This window comes from Erithacus rubecula (genome assembly GCF_903797595.1).
Source record: "Erithacus rubecula genome assembly, chromosome: 8".
Lineage (NCBI taxonomy): Eukaryota > Metazoa > Chordata > Aves > Passeriformes > Muscicapidae > Erithacus > Erithacus rubecula.
In genome coordinates this window covers 4,107,896-4,126,762 of record NC_136659.1, presented here as the reverse complement: position 1 = coordinate 4,126,762, position 18,867 = coordinate 4,107,896, and the positions used below count along the sequence as shown (strand labels likewise).

Here is an 18,867-nt window from a genome sequence, read left to right as displayed (position 1 = left end):
TCTGCTGAAATAATTCATTGCCTCCTAATGAAATGAGCACTCCTGGCTCCAGGAGTGAATGAATACTCACTCCCTGGTGATGGGTATTTATGTGCAGGGATAGAGGGTCTGTAATACAAGATCTATCCTTAAAGCCTGAACCCATTTTATCTTCATTTCACACGATACAAGTGAACTGAGTGTTGTTTTGGGACATAATTGATCTGTAGCTGAAACAAATCAGCTCTGCAGCTCCGTGAGGAGATGAAATAGTGGATAATCTGTAGTCTAAAACCAGCTGTTCTGCTGAGATCAAATTATTACTTTGGCACTGGAAGGATGAGCTGACAAGGGAGCGTGTTCCAGCACCTGCTGTCATTACTGGGCATTGCTGCTGTGACCTCTGACCACACTGCTGCCAGGCACCAGGATAATTGACAGCACAGGGGGGTCAGCTCCCAATTCCTAAACTGATGGGCCTCACCTGGCCATAATTCCAAATGTCAGCACTTTCAGGGAAAAAAACAGAAAAACAAAAAAAAACCCAAAAAAACAGGCAGAGGAGGCAGGCAAGGAGGACGCCCAGCACCAGTTGGAGAGCTGGGACTGCAACCAGCACCAGCAAAACATTGTAGGTTAAACCTCAGCACCTGCCTCCACTCTCTGTGCTGGTTATAACAGCATAAATACCTGCATAGATTTTCACCTGATTTCTTTCTACTGGCATATCACTAACAATTATTTGGAACTGGAGCTTGTTGTGTCCCTTCCTGCAGTGCCCTTCCATAGAGATCCAGCAAGGGCTGTTTTTAAAACATTTCCCTGTTCTAGGCAAGGTATCATGCTCATGAGAACATCACACAAATGGGACAGAAATGCAGGGAGGTCACAGGTTTTTTTTCTTTTTTCCCTAATCATCTTCTGTGCTTCCTTGATACACAGAATGGATTTTACTTTCTTACTTTACTTTCTTCTCGCTGCATCATAGTTTTAAGGGTGAGCTGTCATTATTACTCGCAGGCTTTGGTTTACAGAATTTCACCCAGCCCTGTTGCACATCTCAGGCTCCCCTGTCTGGAGGCAGCAATAAACAGATACTTCCACCACCACCATCATTATCCTGAATTAGACACCAATTTGTAACATTACACAGTTTTTTGCTGGCTCTTCAGGATCTGAGTCAATCCCAAAACATCAGAATCAGAAATAAGTGAACATCCCACAGCATTAGAAATCAGAATAAGTGGTGACATCAAGGTCTGGCCACCACTCAAGCTCTTGGGCCACTTGGCTACAAATTTATCTTTTACCATATTCAAACTAAACGACATTTACTTTGAGGGTTTAGGCTCCATGTTGTGCTCATTAAGGTTGTTTTCTTAAAGCATGAGCATAAACTCTCTCACAAAATGTATTTTTGGTACAGCCACTCTCCAGTGAGCAACATTAAGCTATCAGTATTATTTTTCCTGCACAAAACAGCGCGGGTTTGTCAAAATCAGCGTGATATTTCTGCCTGGTCTTTTGACATTTTCAGGTTTATTATGTTCAGACGTTACCTCAAAGCACTTCATTCTTTCTCTCTGGAAGGACTAATGACCACCAAAGGGGGAAAAGAAACACTGCATGCCATTCAGTACAGCATGCAGACTCTATTAGCCTTTGAGTCAACATCAAACATTGAGTACCAGTGGATGAGTTGTTGCTTAACCTGCCTTGAACTAGACCCTCGACTTTCTAACCAAACCTTTCCCATTCCACCTTTCCTTAATGATGTATGACCCCAGGGACTTCTCCCCTGAGGAGTCTGTGGTACCTGGTTTCACATCCTGCAGGGCTCCGCACTCAGAACCAGCTCACATGTGGTTAACAGAGATATTCCTGCTGGCTGATAGCTGGGTTGGTGTCTTGGGTTGCAATACAGGATGTGTCCAGCAATGTGTGTTCTGTCCCCATCTGTTGAGCTGGGTGGGGCAGTGACCCTGATCTCCTGGCACATATTATCTGCTAATGGGCCAGCTTTAAACCAGCTGGGGCACTCATCTTTATCTTCCCACAGCCCATCCTCCCTCCAGGAAGAGATCATCTGCTGCTGGCCCATTCAGTGCCACTGTGGGACTGATAAAATTACATCATCCCACTGGGAGATGCTCCAGCCAGGGGACCAGCCAAGCCTTTCCTACCCAGATAAAAACTGAGATTTTGGACACCAAGGGACCTTCTTTCCACTGGATTCCAGAGGAAAGCCAGACCTTTCCACATCATCCCTGCACCTTCAGAGGAAACTGCACCTTCTCCAGGAGCACTGCTCCAGCTGAACCACATCTGCCACTGCAGGAGGATGCAGCCACCATTGAATGGGGCTGCTGCCAACACCCTGACTGACTGACAGGTGTCAGCTTGGATTCTGACTCTGGCAGTGTTTGGGGATTGTTCTTTGTAATACTGTATTTCTATTTTAATTTTCCTAGTAAAGAACTGTTATTCCTAATTCCCATATCTTTGCCTGAGAGCCCCTTAATTTCAAAATTATAATAACAATTTGGAGGGAGGTGGTTTACATTCTCCATTTCAAAGAGAAGCTTCAACCTTTATTGGCAGACACCTGTCCTTCAAACCAAGAAAGTTTGGCAAACCCATCCTCAATCCCCCAGCCCCATAAAGACACCTTCACACCCCAGCCCCACATCACGAAGCAGCTTTCCCCAGCACACACCCATAAAAATGCTCCCTTGGCACGCTGGTTTTGTGGAGGATGCTCAGGAAGGCCAACTGCTCCCTCTGCCTTGCCTTCCTGGGCACCCCTGCATGATCTGCACAACTGTGGGCTGTAATTTGTAATTAGTGGCCAGGTTTGGGGTGGGAGCACTGCTGAATTCTGCAATCCGCACAGTTGTGCTGACATTTGTGAACTATAAAAGCCCTGCGGCTGGCATGTACAGAGGAAACCTTTAAAATTGATCCAGTTTAGCACAAAAACTGTTGGCTAAGCCTCAATCCGTCCCTCTGCTCCTCCACCCCTTGACACAGCTTACAGCAAAAGACTTTGCTTTTCTTTTCATATGGATTTTAACAGTAATTCCAGCCCATTGATCCAGGACTCTGACTCAGTGTATTACAATGCAAGATTATTCAGATCTCTCACAGTTGGTTTGTCTAATTTCATTTTATTCCATAGTAAAATGGGATTGGAGGGAGGGAAGGGTTAGAGGGAAAATTGGCAACGTAATTCCTAAATGCTCAGGAAAACAGAAAAAGGTTACTCAAAGGAAAGTGGCACAGGCTGCTGTACCTCAATTACATGTATATGTTATAGCTGTATCCCTCTCCACACCTCAGCTATGCTCCAAACTTCCATCTCAAGTCCACTGATTTGAGAGGGTGGGTGGACAAAGAGGAGGATAAAGAAGCCTTAATGACATTGTCAGTGTACAGGGTGAAATGGTTGCAGAGTTTACACCATATTCTAGCTGGGGTTAAGACTTTAAATCTTATTACACTCACCATTTATACCACATAACCTTTCTGTGTGTGAAAGAAAACTGCTCATTTGCTTTACAACCTAACAAATCCATCTATAATTTAAAAGTGTTTGCAACCACAGTTGTTTCATTTTTTTTTTTTTCCCATTGACTGGTTTAACTTTACTCTGCTGTTTGTTTTTCTTAAGCTTCAGTAAGGCCAGCATTTCCAATCCTGTTTGTAGGGGAGAGGTTTACATTTAAAGAGTAAGATTATTAACAACATAAGGTGTTTGAGAGAGGGTATAATTGGTTTCACTGGCCTGGAGGGAAGATCAGCTTCCAAGAGAAACAACACCTAATTAAGAAGGTTTGCACTGTTTTATTTTTAATAATGTCCTCTTCTCCACTACCAACATTTTTATAGTACTCAGCAGCTTCTGTGGCTTAGCCACATGTATTTTGCAGACACCCAGGCATCAGACTCCATGGATGGACAGAAAGACTCTGAACAGGCACTAAACAACTGGAAAAGAAATAAATCGATAATCTATACTTAAAAAATAAGTAACAAGCCTAGACAGAGCCATAAATCCAAACAGTTATTTTTGTTCATGTTAAATATTTGAATCCTGATCTGTATTTTCATTCTTCACACGTGACTCCAGCAGAACTGCAACCACACAAAGGGGATAGTGAGTGAAAAGGATATTGCTGATCTCAAGCATGTGTGTGGGTCTGGGCTGCTCTGAATTATTTAAGTCAGGCTTCTTTGATCTCTCTCCTGATCTAGAGTGGCTTCCACTGCCTTGCACATGAATCAGACTGGCTTCCCAGGCAGCTGGGGATGGGGTGCCTGCTATGCAATAGGAGCTGAATGGGAAATGCTGAAAGACAATTTAAAGAGACTCCTTAATCAACCTGGACATCAAACCTTGACCTCTCCTCTCTGCACATGATACAGCTGAAGGATGCTCCCTGTTATCCAAGGAGACAGGGAAAGAAAGGCTGTGGGAGAGCTGGGAAAGGGGGGAAACAAGCCTGCACTCAGCAGGCACAGACACAAAACTTCACAGTCCATCACTGCACCAAAACAGGAGCCTGCATTTCCAGAGATTCCAGCTCTGCATTCCTACAGCTCCCAGTTCTGCATTCCCACAGCTCCTAGTTCTGCATTTCCCCAGATCCCAGCTCTGCATTTCCACAGCACCAACTCTCCTCCTAAACACAACTATTGAAGTTACCAACACAACTGTTGAAGAAAAATTTGAAGTTACAACTGGTGACTTCAAATGTACCTTTCATACCAAGCCACCAAAAATAATTACAAAATCATATATGCCAATGAGCATATATTTGGTTACAGTTTGGCAATCTCATCTTGAGGATTAATTACATATTGACCCAGCCTTTTAGGGAGAAGGAAGGGGAGGTGTAGGCAGGGTCCCTGGGCTACCAAGCTGCATTCAGCAGCAGCAGCCTGAGGCATAGGCACAAAATGAGCAGCATCATGCCCTGTGTCTACAAACAATGGGTTGAAACCATGACAGGCAGTACTAAAAAGGGGATTTTGTACATCCAAGGGAGGCACAGGGGCTGCTAAGGCCAGCCTGCAGAGCTACAGGGACATACCTGAATTCCAGACACCTGTCATGGAGACTGGGACAGCACAGGAAAGCAGATGACCTGTCAGTGTAACACAAGGGGGATAAGCAACAGAAGCACAAAAATAATGCGACACCTCTGAAGACATTTAGGTGAGAAAGTGCTGGATGCCTTTTCCCTGCCAGCTGGGGGGCTCTGGGAGTGGTGGGTGGATGGAGCTGCTTGACTCTCTGTTAGGGACTATTTGGAGTGTGATATCTGTCAATATAAAGGGGTGAGTTTCCTCAACAGTGCCTGGTATTCAGCTACTCACTGTGCCTGCAGCATTTCAGCTTCCAAGCACAGCTCAGGCCTGGAAGACCATGCAAATCTGTGGCATTCCTCTCATTGCTCCCCAGCCATTTTGAGAAGAGTTTAAACTGCTGTGATTATTTTCAGCTGCTATTTCTACACAAGCACTGGGGAATGGCAGAAGAAGCCATTCTCCTGGAGCAGAGCTGTATCACATATACCTTCTGTGATTTGCCTTTGCTCCCACTCCACCCTCTGAGCCTGGGATGCAACTCACTTTAAACTGAGCTCAGATTCACCCAGCACAGCTGGCAGCTGGTCACAGCCCCTGTGAAGCATTTTGTCCATGCCAGAAGCATGGTCTGGCATGCAATGGTCTCCTGTCACCCACCCAGCACAGCAGTTGTGTCCAACAGCAAGCTGGAGGTGTCCTCTTTCCACCTGGATCTGTGTGGCATGCACGGCTCTGACCATCACACCTCTGCTGTTTGTGTTTTGTTTTCTAACAAAAGGTCCTGGGAGGGCAATTGCAAACATATAAATACATGTACTCAATTTCCATGTCTGTAATTACCTGGAGGCCACTTTGCATCTTGCCAGCCAAGGACAAAACACACACTGGCAAGTGATGCATCTCACTGCATGACAAATGCTACAGGGCAGCTTTGCCCAACAAACTCCTAAAAATCCCCATCCTGGCCTAGAGCCACACTGCAATGGTTTCCTAGCACTTCTGGGGAAAATCCTCCTGCAATGCAGCAAGGCAGCATGCTTTGCAACCCAGCTCTATTTCACCAAAACTTCCTCCAAAGATTAAACAAAATCAATAGCAAAGAATGTAAAGTCCAAATGGTCAAATCTCCCCTGCCACAGAGTCTAAATGTGACCGTACGGAACAGACTAAGGTGGGGCTGGCAGAATTTCTCACCAAGCCCAGGGTCATGCGTGCTGACAGAGGGGAGATGGGGCCCCACATCTCATCAATGTAATATTCACCACAAAACATCCATCCATCCCCTTCAATGTCAGACAGCTGCCCTGCAAGTATGGCTGGAGATGATGCACAAAAAAAGAACCCATAAAGCAGTGGTAGATAATTTCTGAATATTGTTGATCATGGTTAAAAATGAGTTTCATAATCACTTGGGAGAGTTATGGCAGGGAACAGCACAGAATTTGATCAGTCTTTAAAAATAAATAATCTGAACTGGTTAAATAAAATCCAGGCACATAAAGACAATTTACTGACTGTGAATTGCTAAAAGCCAGGGGATTAGTCAAAGATAACTCTCATTTACCAAATGTGTTTAACACAAGTACTTGCAAAAGACTGTTATGTGATACACTAATTGTGTATTTTATTTTGAAAACTGAACATGGAGATGTTATTAAGAAATAAGCACAGCCCACAATAGGAACTGTCAGCTCTGCCAAGCAAACTAAAATAGGTTCTCCCTTCTGTTCTTCTAACAGTTGTTTGCAATATGAACCAGTGAACAATTTGAGCTTTTCTCAAGTCGTGTTTTTTTTTGAAGTCCAAAGCAGGGAAGCAAATCTCAGCTCTCGCCTGGACAAGACTCAAGACACGCAGCAGCTCCAGCAGCTTATCTGGTTTCATGGAGCAAATCCTGCTGCAGAAGCCTGGGCTGTGCAATTAGGAGGAGCATGCTGGTGGGTTGGGAAGCAGTGGGACATGAGGCACTGTCACTGCTGGGTGAGCCTGGGCACAGCACAGGGCTCCCAGGGACTGTTTTCCACCCCATGATTTGTGCTGCTGTGTGGGGTTGATGTGGCCAGCAATGTATATTCTATCATCAAGGACAGTGACCCTGATCTCCTGGCACATATTATCTGCTAATGGGCCAGCTTTAAACCAGCTGGGGCAATCATCTTTATCTTTCCCACAGCCCATCCTCCCTCCAGGAAGATATCATCTGCTGCTGGCCCATTCAGTGCCACTGTGGGACTGATAAAATTACATCATCCCACTGGGAGATGCTCCAGCCAGGGCAGCAGCCAAGCCTTTCCTACCCAGATAAAAACTGAGATTTTGGACACCAAGGGACCTTCTTTCCACTGGATTCCAGAGGAAAGCCAGACCTTCCCACATCATCCCTGGACCTTCAGAGGAAACTGCACCTTCTCCAGGAGCACTGCTCCAGCTGAACCACATCTGCCACTGCAGGAGGATGCAGCCACCATTGAATGGGGCTGCTGCCAACACCCTGACTGACTGACAGGTGTCAGCTTGGATTCTGACTCTGGCAGTGTTTGGGATTGTTCTTTGTAATACTGTATTTCTATTTTAATTTCCCTAGTAAACAACTGTTTTTCCTAATTCCCATATCTTTGCCTGAGAGCCCCTTAATTTCAAAATTATAATAATAATTTTTAGGGAGGGGGTTTACATTCTCCATTTCAAAGAGAATCTTCTGCCTTTATTGGCAGACACGTTTCCTTCAAACCAGGACACCTGCTCAGCTCAACCCTGCTCTTGGCAGCACCCATGGCAGAGGACAGCCTGCCTGGGCTGCCACAGGGAGGTGGCACTGCAGCAGCTATGGGCTGCATTAACCTCAGCCTCACTTCATTGCCAAAGCAATGGGCTTCCAAACCTGAATAACCCCTGGCACATTTTCTGTGAGCCCCAGAAGAAGGACAAAGCAAGCCAGCTATCAGCCCACAGATGTCAGAAATGTCTTTCCTTACCCAACACTCAGGATTAGACACAATTTTTCTTGCCACTAAGTGCTCCTTTCCTCTGCCACAACTCCATTGTGGCCACAACATAGGAAAGCACTAATCAGCAGGAACAGAGCTGGCAGAGCTGGAGGGCAGCACGTGCAGAACACAAATTCATATTTAAGTTTTTCACAGGAAAGCAATACCAAGGCTGTAACACAACCAGGAACCAAAATTAAATATATTAAAGTAATACAGATGATATGTAGCCCTGCTCTGCTCACATATAAGAACAGCAGGAAAAGAAACAATGGCACGTGCAGCCCTTTCTTACAGAAATGAAGCTCCTCATGAACTGCAGGTCTGGAAGTTTAAGTGGCTGAGCACTTCATTCAGGTGACAGACAGCCCCTTTTAGTCTTCATCAGCAGACATCCAGAGAGCTAACTCACAGACATAAAGCAAATCTACTTAGGGAATAAATGTCTCAATAAATATGAGAGATGGGATGCTGATCTTTTAATGTTCCTCTGCAGGGTAAATAAAATTATGGGGCTTTTTTCACTTCAATTCATTTATGCTATTTGTTTATTACTGCATGATGAAAAGACTCAGCATGCCTACAGTTTACTGGGTCTCCCCTCTGTCCTGCAGTAAGAAGCTGCCCAGCTAAGCTGAGCACTACAGAGAGAGCCATGGTTGTGGGCACAGATAATCTCATTTTTGGTGGAGGAAAAGGCAAATACTACAACAGAGACCAAAACACTGGGGCAGGCTGAAGGAGCAGGATGTTACACGGTGAGTTCACCCTATTTAAGTCTGAGAGAGACAAACAGCTTTTCTCTTAGTTATGTCCCATCTGCCACCTTCATTTGGCCATTAAAGCAATTTTTAATATGATAAAAGGAGTAATACTGCCTGACTAATGAATGTCGAATTATCGGCGTAAATGTGCCAACATTTATTTATTTATTTGCCTCACCGAGAACATGTTCTCTTCTGTTTGGTTTTCTCCTTTAATGACTACAATTTATCATACTAACTAGGCCTTCCAGTTTGCTGAGTTTTGTTTCAAGTCCTGCTTTTCTGCTGAGACATCTGCGAGGGACCAGATGCAGGTAAGAGAAGTAATAAAACTAATAAAAAAGCAATAGTAGCTGTCACCAAAAAGCACAGGTGACCAAACCACCTTCATTTACTGAACAGGGCCTTTCCTCCTTGTTCTCATTTGATGATTTCACTGCCTTCTTTCCACCAATATTTTATGCTGCTTGTGGCAGCCCACTGCGAGGAACGCTAATTCCTAATTTCCAAGTAATTTGCTCTCCCTGCCTCCCAGTGGGCAGCAGAAGGAGGAAGGGAAGCTGAAGTCTAAGGACTGTCTGGGATGAATTTGAGCCACCACTATGGCCCAGGCAGGGGTTTCTGCAGACAACTGAAACTGCAGAGATGCCCCAGTCAGAGCAGGGATGTGTAACTTCATTAGTGGTTTATTTCAGTCTCTTCTGCCTTCACTCAGAGGCAGGATTTTAAAATATATGGAGAAAACTGATTTTCTCATGTTCAGGCTTGGCTGTTTATTAAATCTTATCAATAGTACAGAAAGTTCTGCAATGCTTCTAGCTACCAGCTAAAAGTAAGCAAAATGGAGACAGATCCAGCTGCTACACGTTCTGTTAAAGCTAAACAGTCTAATAGAGAATTAACACCTATATTATTTATACTTTTGACCCAATAACCAAACTCCTGTGACCCTCAGTGTGACAGTAACTGACCAAGCAAAAACTACTGCCCAAAACCATGAAAAACAAGGAAGATGAGCACTGAGAGACATCACCCAAAATCCTCCACCTTGTCCCATATATATCACTATATTATAAAACCCTCAGATTCAAAACCCTTCATCATGTGAAATCACACACTTCTATTTAACTACACACCCATGACTTTAACTCCATCACTCAAATTTGGAATTCTTCTCCAAGGCCTCAGGTCAAAAGCAGTGCTCTCCAGGGGGTCAGAGCCAGAAAGCACAGAAAGCTCAAAACTTCCCAGGTTTCTGGGACCTAACAGGGATCCTGTCCTCACAGGAGGAGGATCTGCCACCTGTCCAAGGCATTGGGGAACGCTGATCCAGCTGCACCAAGGCTGTATCTATTTCAGAGCAAAAGCAAATGTGTTTTCCCCACCTGTCACAACTGTGAAATGTATGGGTAGCATTTACTTCCGAGGCATTCGTCACCCAAATTAACAGGCAATCTGTTAGTCTGAGTGCAATTAGCACCCCAAACTTGACTCCAGACGTGTCTGCTAGCTGAATTCTGCTCACAGATCTTTCAGCAGCCTGCTGTACCTGCTGAGTAAATATATGCCAGTGTGTGGAGTGGCAAGGTTGTGAAATCCCCAACAAATTTGATGTGAAGCAAAGCTGAACACGCTGCTTGGCTTTGCTAGGAGCTGTGGTGGAAAGTTCACAGATTTACAGGGTGAAATGGAGCTCTCAGCTCACCCAGTGAAGGGAAGGAGTGAGTGTAACCCAAGCAGCTGGGGCTGCCTCCCACCACCTCTTCCTGCTGCCGGATCTAAACTCCACAGCTCCTGCTACATGGACGTGTCCCTTGCACATCCTGGAACATGGCATCAGCATTTCTGAGAGCAACATGAGCAGTGTAAACCCTTATCTGTGTCATGGACAGTACAAGCACAGCACAGACTGCACCCACATGGCACAGGCTGCCTTTTCTACCCTCAGACCTGCCTTCCATACTGCAGCAACATCATCTGCAGCATCTTCAGATGCCCACCTGGATCCCTCCTTTAGTGGGACTTTTTAAATATAAAGAATGTGAAATGCCAAATAATGATGGGCTGAAGTTCTTTGAACTTGATGTTCACCTTTCTCCTTTGTGTTTGCCAGCATGGGAACAGGGTATCTGCAAACCACACTGAAATGTTCCTTCACAAATGCAAAATTTGATGTAAAGAGGACTGAGAGAATACACAACCCAGATTCCTCAAAAGCAGTACACCTTCATCTATCACAGACTTCCCCTGGATGCTGGAGATTGTTAGGCTCATAGCCCCAGTGTCATACCCAAAGAAGATTTCATGTTCATTCAGCAAACACTTCTTTTCTTTTTCTTAAATGCTCCACAAGCATTGTCTGGAGTTCTTCCCTTGCTTGGTCTATAAATCAGTCCATATCTATTAGGATTAGCTTCTCCAGTGCTTATCTGCATGATTCTCTGGCCTTCCTAAACCCCACCTAACCTGCCTTGTGCCTGCTGGCACCACAAAGTGAGAGACCTGCGAAGTGTCACTTCCAGTGTCACAACTTCCTCCCCCACATCCTGGATAAATCTAAATGACTCACACTCAGTGTCACAGCATTGACATTGCTCTTGTTCTCTGAACTTCCCTGTCATTTTACCATACTCTTGTTCTCTGCACTTCCCTGTCATTTTACCATCCTCTTGTTCTCTGCACATCCCTGGCATTTTACCATCCTCTCCCATCACAGTGGAGCTGCTGGGAGAGTTCCTGAGCCTTTTCCAGCCAGCACCCATGGCTGCTCCCCAAAATGCAGAAGCAGAGGGCAGGAGAGGCCATCCTGCTTACCCTGAGGAAGGAGAGGTCTCTGTTGTGCTCGATGCTGGTGATCTCCAGGTTGCCCATCACCACCTCGCAGTTCTCATAGTACTTGCGCAGGGCGCGGTACTGCTGCTCCAGGTCAGACAGGGAGCTCAGCTTGTTCTCAGTGCCAGCACACACTGCAAAGAAACACAGCACCAGCAGTCAGGACAGTGTGGGAGAGGGACACTGCAGCACATCAGGAAATAAAGTGTGCACAGAGATACAGGGAGTTGCAACAAAAATCTGGAATGATTCACGTGAGTCGCACTCGAGTCGAGATAGGAAAGTGGAAATACAGCTTGTGATCATCTCAGCAATTTAAGCACCTCTAACCAAATGGGCTGAAGTGCTGGTATTCACCACCAAATGCAGAAGGTGAAAAAGCAGAAATGAAGGGAAAAGGCCAAGCAGCACCCAAAGGGTTTAACCCGGGTCTCAGCACACCAGTTCCACCAAAGTCAGACACTGACAGAGGCACTCCCATTACAGGCTGAAGGACACAAGGCTGGAGAGACCTGTGCATCCAAACTGACCTGCATAATTCAACATTTTCACTACTCTGAATAGAATTTTGGACAAGCCAACAGCAACCTGAGTAGAAGACTTACACCCAACATTGTTTTCCCCATCACTTTCCTTAAGACTCCAACACTTCCCAGCTTTACCCAATTAAACAGGAGGAAAACAACAGCAAAAACCACATTGTCTGTTCCACAAGTACCCTGGCTGAATGCACTGTGAAGATAAGTTAGGAAACACCATCTTAATACAGTTTTTAAAGGACACCTTTTAATACTACACCCCTCTGTTCTACATTTTAAGTAGCCACCAGAGAATCCCAGCTCAGCTCAGTGTGTCAGCCTGTTGTCATCATGCAATGACAATAAAAAAATTTTAAAAAGAGAGAAACAAATACAGAAGCAGCATCTTACAAGATCAGCTTTTCACACATTGCTCAGCCTGCTCAATGATGCTCAATGGTCAAGTGTGGGGCTGGGCTGGTTTTGGTTTGCCTGTTTTAATACACTGAACTTTTCCTGTTAATCAACAGTTTGTGGGTTGTTCTCATCTGTGAGAAAATTAATCTGGGTATATCTAAACTTTTGAAATGGGCATTATATTACACAAAACAGTACAAGAATGGCATTTGTGGAGCCAATCCCACTTCTGGATCAGATCAATACAAACAAAACTCTCCATGACTGGAGGCATAATCAGTAAAATTGGCTAAAATACACTCTTTTGAATGACACAGGTCCTTTATATAAATACCAAAAGTAATTAGGTTTCAGAGTGCTACAATTATTGACTGTTTACTTCCTATACCTCCTTCCTTTTTTTTTTCTCTCAATAGGAATGGGAACAATTCTAATCTCTGCTTCCTCTCTACTCTCTCTGCAAAGAGTTGATCAGATAATTTTTTGGGTTGTGATTCCAGAGGCTTAAGAGCACAGGCCAAAGCTGACCAGCCACTGAAAGGGCTGCTTCTCCAAAAAGTATTGAGTCTACCCACCATAGGAAGTGCTGGAATATTATTTCTTTCTATGACCTGGTGGAAGCAAAATGTCAAAGTTCTTGCTACAGTTAAAATTTACTAAATGAAGAAAAAAATGAAAACTGCTTGGTTTGCTCAGGTTTTAAGACAGAATCTACCACTCATTTTGAGGCTTAACTTAAAAGCATGACTATTCTAATTTTGAAATTTTCTGTAAAACCTTACCACTTAGAGTAAATCATACCTAAACACAACTTTATTCACAATATTTTATTTCAAAATAGCTTTGGAAGATGCCCAAGATGGAAAAATATGGTTATATTGAGACCTCACAGAGGTGGACTGGGAACACTGGAAGGATTAAGCACTGCAACTAGGAGAGGGCACATCTTTCTTTTTGAAATACAAAGCTCTGTCCTAGCCCATGTAAAGAGTTTTATTGAGAAAAGTCCTTGTGTGCTAATTCTCCAGGGAGACACATGCTGTGCCTGCCAGGACACCTAAAAATTCTTGCTTAACAATTGCAAAATGGGTTTGTGTGTTTCTCCCTTAAATGCAGCAGTATCTATTAGGAAGCTGATCATATTTCCAGCCAGGTAAGTGTTATTCTGTCCTAAGGCTCCCAAGGACTAATAAATACCTTCCCTTCCGTTTTGCCATCCGTGCTAAGGACCAGCACAGCTCAGAAAACAATTCCTGCAGCTCAGCTAATAAAGCTATATACTGCAACACTGATGTTCCATGTTGCACACCCATTAAATGTTTCCTGAAAGCTAATGCAGCCATTTGTTTGCTGTGAGGAGGCAGAAACACCTGGAGCCTGCTCTTGCAAGAGGATTCAGCAGGGTTGAATCCAGCCCAGGTGTGAACCAGGGCTATGAGTTTTATTTGACTGAGATTAATTTTGTACAGCCAAAGCACTGCAGTAACTATTCCCATGCTTTTGATATGGCTAGTAATCAATTCTTTTGGATTAAAAAAAAAAAGAAAAAAAAAAACCTTTAAAGATAATTGAAAAGAAATCATGATCCTTTAAATGTATCTCACAGCAATTCCAAGCACTTAAAGTTCATCTTAAAAAGAGAAGTTTCCTTCAATGAAAAATTGGTCACAGATTGCCTCAAATCAAGTCAAAAGTGATTATCCTACATCAATTGAGGGGTGCAGAAGTGCACAATTTTTTTTTCCACTGGTACCCAACCAGCAGTGCAAGCTGATGCAGAAACAGAAGTCAGAGCAGGAGAGAGCTCTGACCTGCACAACAAGCTGAAGTCACAAAGCAAACGTGGGTATAATCATGGATCATTAATAATCCATTATTACAGTAAGTCATTAATCCCCCTCTGTCTCAGCTTTGCCATGTATGCTTTTGATGCATCTAATAATTATGTCATATTCAAAATACAAAAGAGGTAGTCAGTATTTAAGAAAAGCAGGTTAGATCCTTCATCTACAGGAGGAAAGACTAGGACTTCTCTCCCATTCCTTTGCAGATAATCCTTTAAAACAGAGAGATAAGATATGCTCCTGGCAGGTTTTCAAGGTAAATAACAACTAACAGGATAAAAAGGCTTTCCTGCCATGAGAGAGAAATGCTGCTGGACCATCACAAAGATGCTGCTGTTGGCCCACTGACACCAGAGAGCCAAACCTGGGTGGGACACAGGCCAAAAGGCACACTGTGAGCTGCTACTTAACAAGTTTTATGCCCTATTTTGAGCCCTACCAGGCAATTCCCAGCTGTTCCAGGGCAGAAATAATTGTTCTGGGTCTGATTTGCCAAGGTAGTTAAAAAGCACTAAACTAACAGTGTGTGAAGTGGGAGCTGAGCAGGAGTCACAGGAGATTCCCAGTCCCTCAGTCCCTGAGCTCAGAGCAGGAACACATCCCAGTCACCTCCTGCTCCTCTCCTGGAGCAGCAACAGGAATCCATGTGCTGCAGCAGCTCTTTAAGTGCCAAAATAATGTGTATTTGCAGGGATGTTCCAGCTGTATGCAGGCATAAACACAGGCACAACAAAATGTCTTTCCTTGTCATGCCATGCAAAGCCACCATAATCTGTACTTCATGAACCCTCTTCAAAGCACTTTGTTCTATATTTGTTGGATGTGCTGCTCAATACAGCCCCAGAAATGGATGAGCAGCAAAAAAAGAAAAAATCAAGACTGTGCACTTTAACTGTTCCTTCTGCTGATTCCCTGTCTCTAGCACAGGGCAAAGAGGAGCAGCTTTAGATGTGCCTGCAGTGTGAAGCTGCTCTTGTTGTTGAGCATCTCCCCAGTGCTCTTTCAATGCACACCCAGGAAAATCAGACTTTTCCACATTCCACCCCAGTTTGTGGGGGCAGCTCCAGCCTGACCTGATTTACTGACATGCCACCAACCCCCCAAACCCACAGAGGGTCCATGTGCAGAGTCACCCACCACTGAGGTTATCCCAAAGCTCTTCCACCTGGGAAATCTCAAATCAGCAGTGACAGCAACAAGCCAGTGGCCACTTCCCACCTCCACCCCAGTCATGGGGGATTTTGGGTTGGTGCTGGAGCAGAGCACTGCTTGGCCATGCCAAAAGTGGATTTCAGGCAATACTCACACATCCAGTCCATCCAGTGTTTACTTATTACCAGCTATCTAAAGTGACAAGAGTTTCAGCTCCTAATGGCCCCAATTACAACAGTAATAATCATCTATATTGAAATTAACTTATGCTTTTCATCAATATTCATGCACATGACTTGGAAATTAATTTTCCATTGACATTATTTCATAAAATAGCCAAATCATTCAAATGCTCTCTTAAAGGTGGCAAATAATGGAGAAATTTAAAAGCCCATTAGATTCTGCTTTTTAGCACATTATTTTGCTCTGCTCTGTTGATGATAAATCTATATGTTAAATTAAGAAATCACACTTGCCTCCACCTAGTTCTGCTTCTTCTATTACAAATGGATTTTATAATCCTCCCAGCTCAACTTTTAGAAGGAGATCAACTTGTTTCATTTCTTCTTTCCAAATCAGCCTGCATCTGGAGTGCTAGAGTGGAATCCATCACCTCCACACAGTCACCCCCACCTGAAATCACAGTGCCTCACTCCTCTCCCAAAGCACTCTCAAAGAAGCAGTGATGAGGCATCCTGGTTGCTAACTCCAAGGGAGTTATCTTGAGCATCTGAATATATTTTCCTCTGAATCATAAAACATTTATTATTATCTCTTTGGCAAGGATGCAGGACAGCAGTGCATTTGCCCTGCACCAGCCTCTGCCTGAAGGCAGCACAATTTGTCAATCAGTTTGTCAGGGGAGGCCAAAAACACAAAGGGAGGCTTAAATGCTTGGACTTACTGGTTTGAGGAATGTCTTTATGAAAAGAACAGTCACAGGTTCCTTCATCCCAGAAAAGATGAGCCCAACAACAGCCATCCTCTGTTTCCAACACATTCTTCTTCCCTCCTATTTACTTAATTAGCTGCATTTTTACAGACAGCACCATTATCAGGGTTTCTTGAAAGGCAGCTAACACAATTGTTTATTAATAATTACAAACACTATTTTTTTATGACTCCCCCAGATGGGGGGAATACTCAAGCCCCTCAAGGAACAGCTAATTACCAGGGATGTACAGCAATCCCCATCCACTTCTCTCTGCAGCAGCCTGGGCCCCCTGTCACGTAGCCACACAGGAAGGGGAAACACACTTTTAATCCTTTCATTATTATTTTACAGTTCTCCTTGAATGAGCTGCAAAAGCCCTGAAAGTTCTTGCAATTAGGCACGTCCTAATGAAGTGAGGGCTGCCTGCACTTAGAGCCTGGCAGATGTTTCCCTTGAGAAGGCAAAACTCTCCTGGAGGTCACCAGCCACTTTCCTGCAAACCCAGTGCTGCAGAATTGGAGGCTTTCTTTCCCTAGGTGGGAGGCTGTAATGAAGGAGAGCCTCATTTCCAATGTACTCCTAATTAAAAGCTCAGCTGGCACAAGTGTTTTCCTTCCTCTACACCAGGAAATTATCATCCCATTTGAATCTGGTTGAATGCAATCATCCCTGCTGCCATGACCCCCTGGACAGCCACATGGCCACGAGAAGAGCTCAGTGGCCACAAGAGGAGCTCAGAGTGGCCACCCAGCTGCTGCTCATCCCTCCAGGGTGTCACTGGGATGGGGTGACACAAACACTTCCCCCAGAGTGTTTCTTCTTGCACAGCGTGGGGAACTGGCCCCTGGGTTGGATAGTAAAAGAGACAAAAAGCATTTATTTCCTGAAATTTGGTCACTAAAATTCTGCTTTCCAGCAGTTCCAGGGTGTGTGTTAGCCTGGTCCCTCCTACAAGAGAGGCTGATCATAATCCGCCTACCAAAGGGAGCTCATTCCCCATTTTATGAACAGAAACAGCTGGGCACAGTGGAGACTGACACTGCTTGTGACTCCATCAAGAAGGATTAGCTGTGTGTGATAACACTTTTCCAAGCTGATGAAACCCTCTCCTTGTGCCAAATTCTCCAAAATCCCTTTGGTGGATGGTGCACAGCATATTTCACTGGTGTGCCTTCCTGCTCATACCAACCAAAAATCACCATCAAAATGCTGACCAGATTTATACAGTGACATTTCAAGGATATTCACTTGGCCATGTCAAGCCATCATCACCAGCTTGTTTCATGCCAGTATTTCCAGCATTTTCTCTTTTAGTTATGTCATAACTATAATATGGCACAGCAATTGGAAAGGAAAAAAATAGGAATAATGTTGTGCAGGACATATATCACAGAGCTATGACTAAAAAAAGGCAGAAATCAATACAAGAAGTTTTACCAATGGTTCTTCTGCCTCAAGCCTTGGTACCAAATTATTTTCTCTGTGTATTTCTGCACTTCTTCTCTCTACTCTTCACACACACACACACACCCCTCCTTTCCTCATTTTGTTCTGTTTGAGGGTAAATAGTCGCTTCTTAACTATAATGTAGGTACTGGACTTGACAAGCAATTAAAGCAAACAATTTCCACTCATCTAACTTTGCCAAATTAGTCATCTACCATCTGCTCCATCATCTGTCTCTCCTTGAGGTCTTGCTGTGAATCTGGAAGCACTCACTCTGACAAGGAGGCAGTGGATAAGCCTCCAAGCTGGTGGAGAAGCTGAGGGGTGGGGGTGATATGGGGGTGACACGTGGCACCACCACCATCCCCACCAGGATGGCTCTGAGGAGATGCTCCTGGCCCCAGTGGTCAAATAGGCAAATTACCAGCACCCATGTTGTGATAGGAAAACATTTAATTTCTTTTTTTTTTTCTTTTTTTTTTTTTTTTTATAGCTACTTATGCAGCAGGGTAGCTTAGGAAGACTGGGGGTTTTGTACCAGATGCAAAAAATAACTTAGTTTATCAAAATACCTTCAGTATTTGCAAGCTACTTCCCAGTGAAGTGTGTAAACCAAACAAACAATTAGCAGACTTTATCCAAGGAAGATTTGAGTGGTTTCTGCTGCCAGCAGCTGGCTTAGCTCAGGCAAGGCCACATTTTGAGACAACAAAATAATTTTCAAGTCTGAAATAAAACACTGGTCTCCTCTGCCCTCCAGCTCAGGACCTTCCCCTTTTACCAGGCTTCCATTCTAAGCTCCTTACTGGGCCTCCCAGTAAAAAAGAAATATCACCAGCACCCCTTTTCCAGCTGACCTATGCTTCCTCCCCAAGGAAATCAACTCCAGAGTGCAAGTTAGCC

The 18,867-nt window shown here is 44.2% G+C and overlaps 1 protein-coding gene across 3 annotated transcripts in view; it reads right to left on the bottom strand.

Annotated features, from left to right (window-relative positions):
- ERBB4 (erb-b2 receptor tyrosine kinase 4) overlaps positions 1–18,867 on the bottom strand; it is a 517,882-nt gene that overhangs the window by 303,787 nt on the left and 195,228 nt on the right. For all 3 annotated transcript variants that reach the window (XM_079310612.1, XM_079310614.1, XM_079310613.1), the window contains exon 2: positions 11,636–11,787. In XM_079310612.1, coding sequence (XP_079166738.1) covers positions 11,636–11,787 — 152 coding nt within the window. The remainder of the gene's footprint in view (positions 1–11,635; positions 11,788–18,867) is intronic.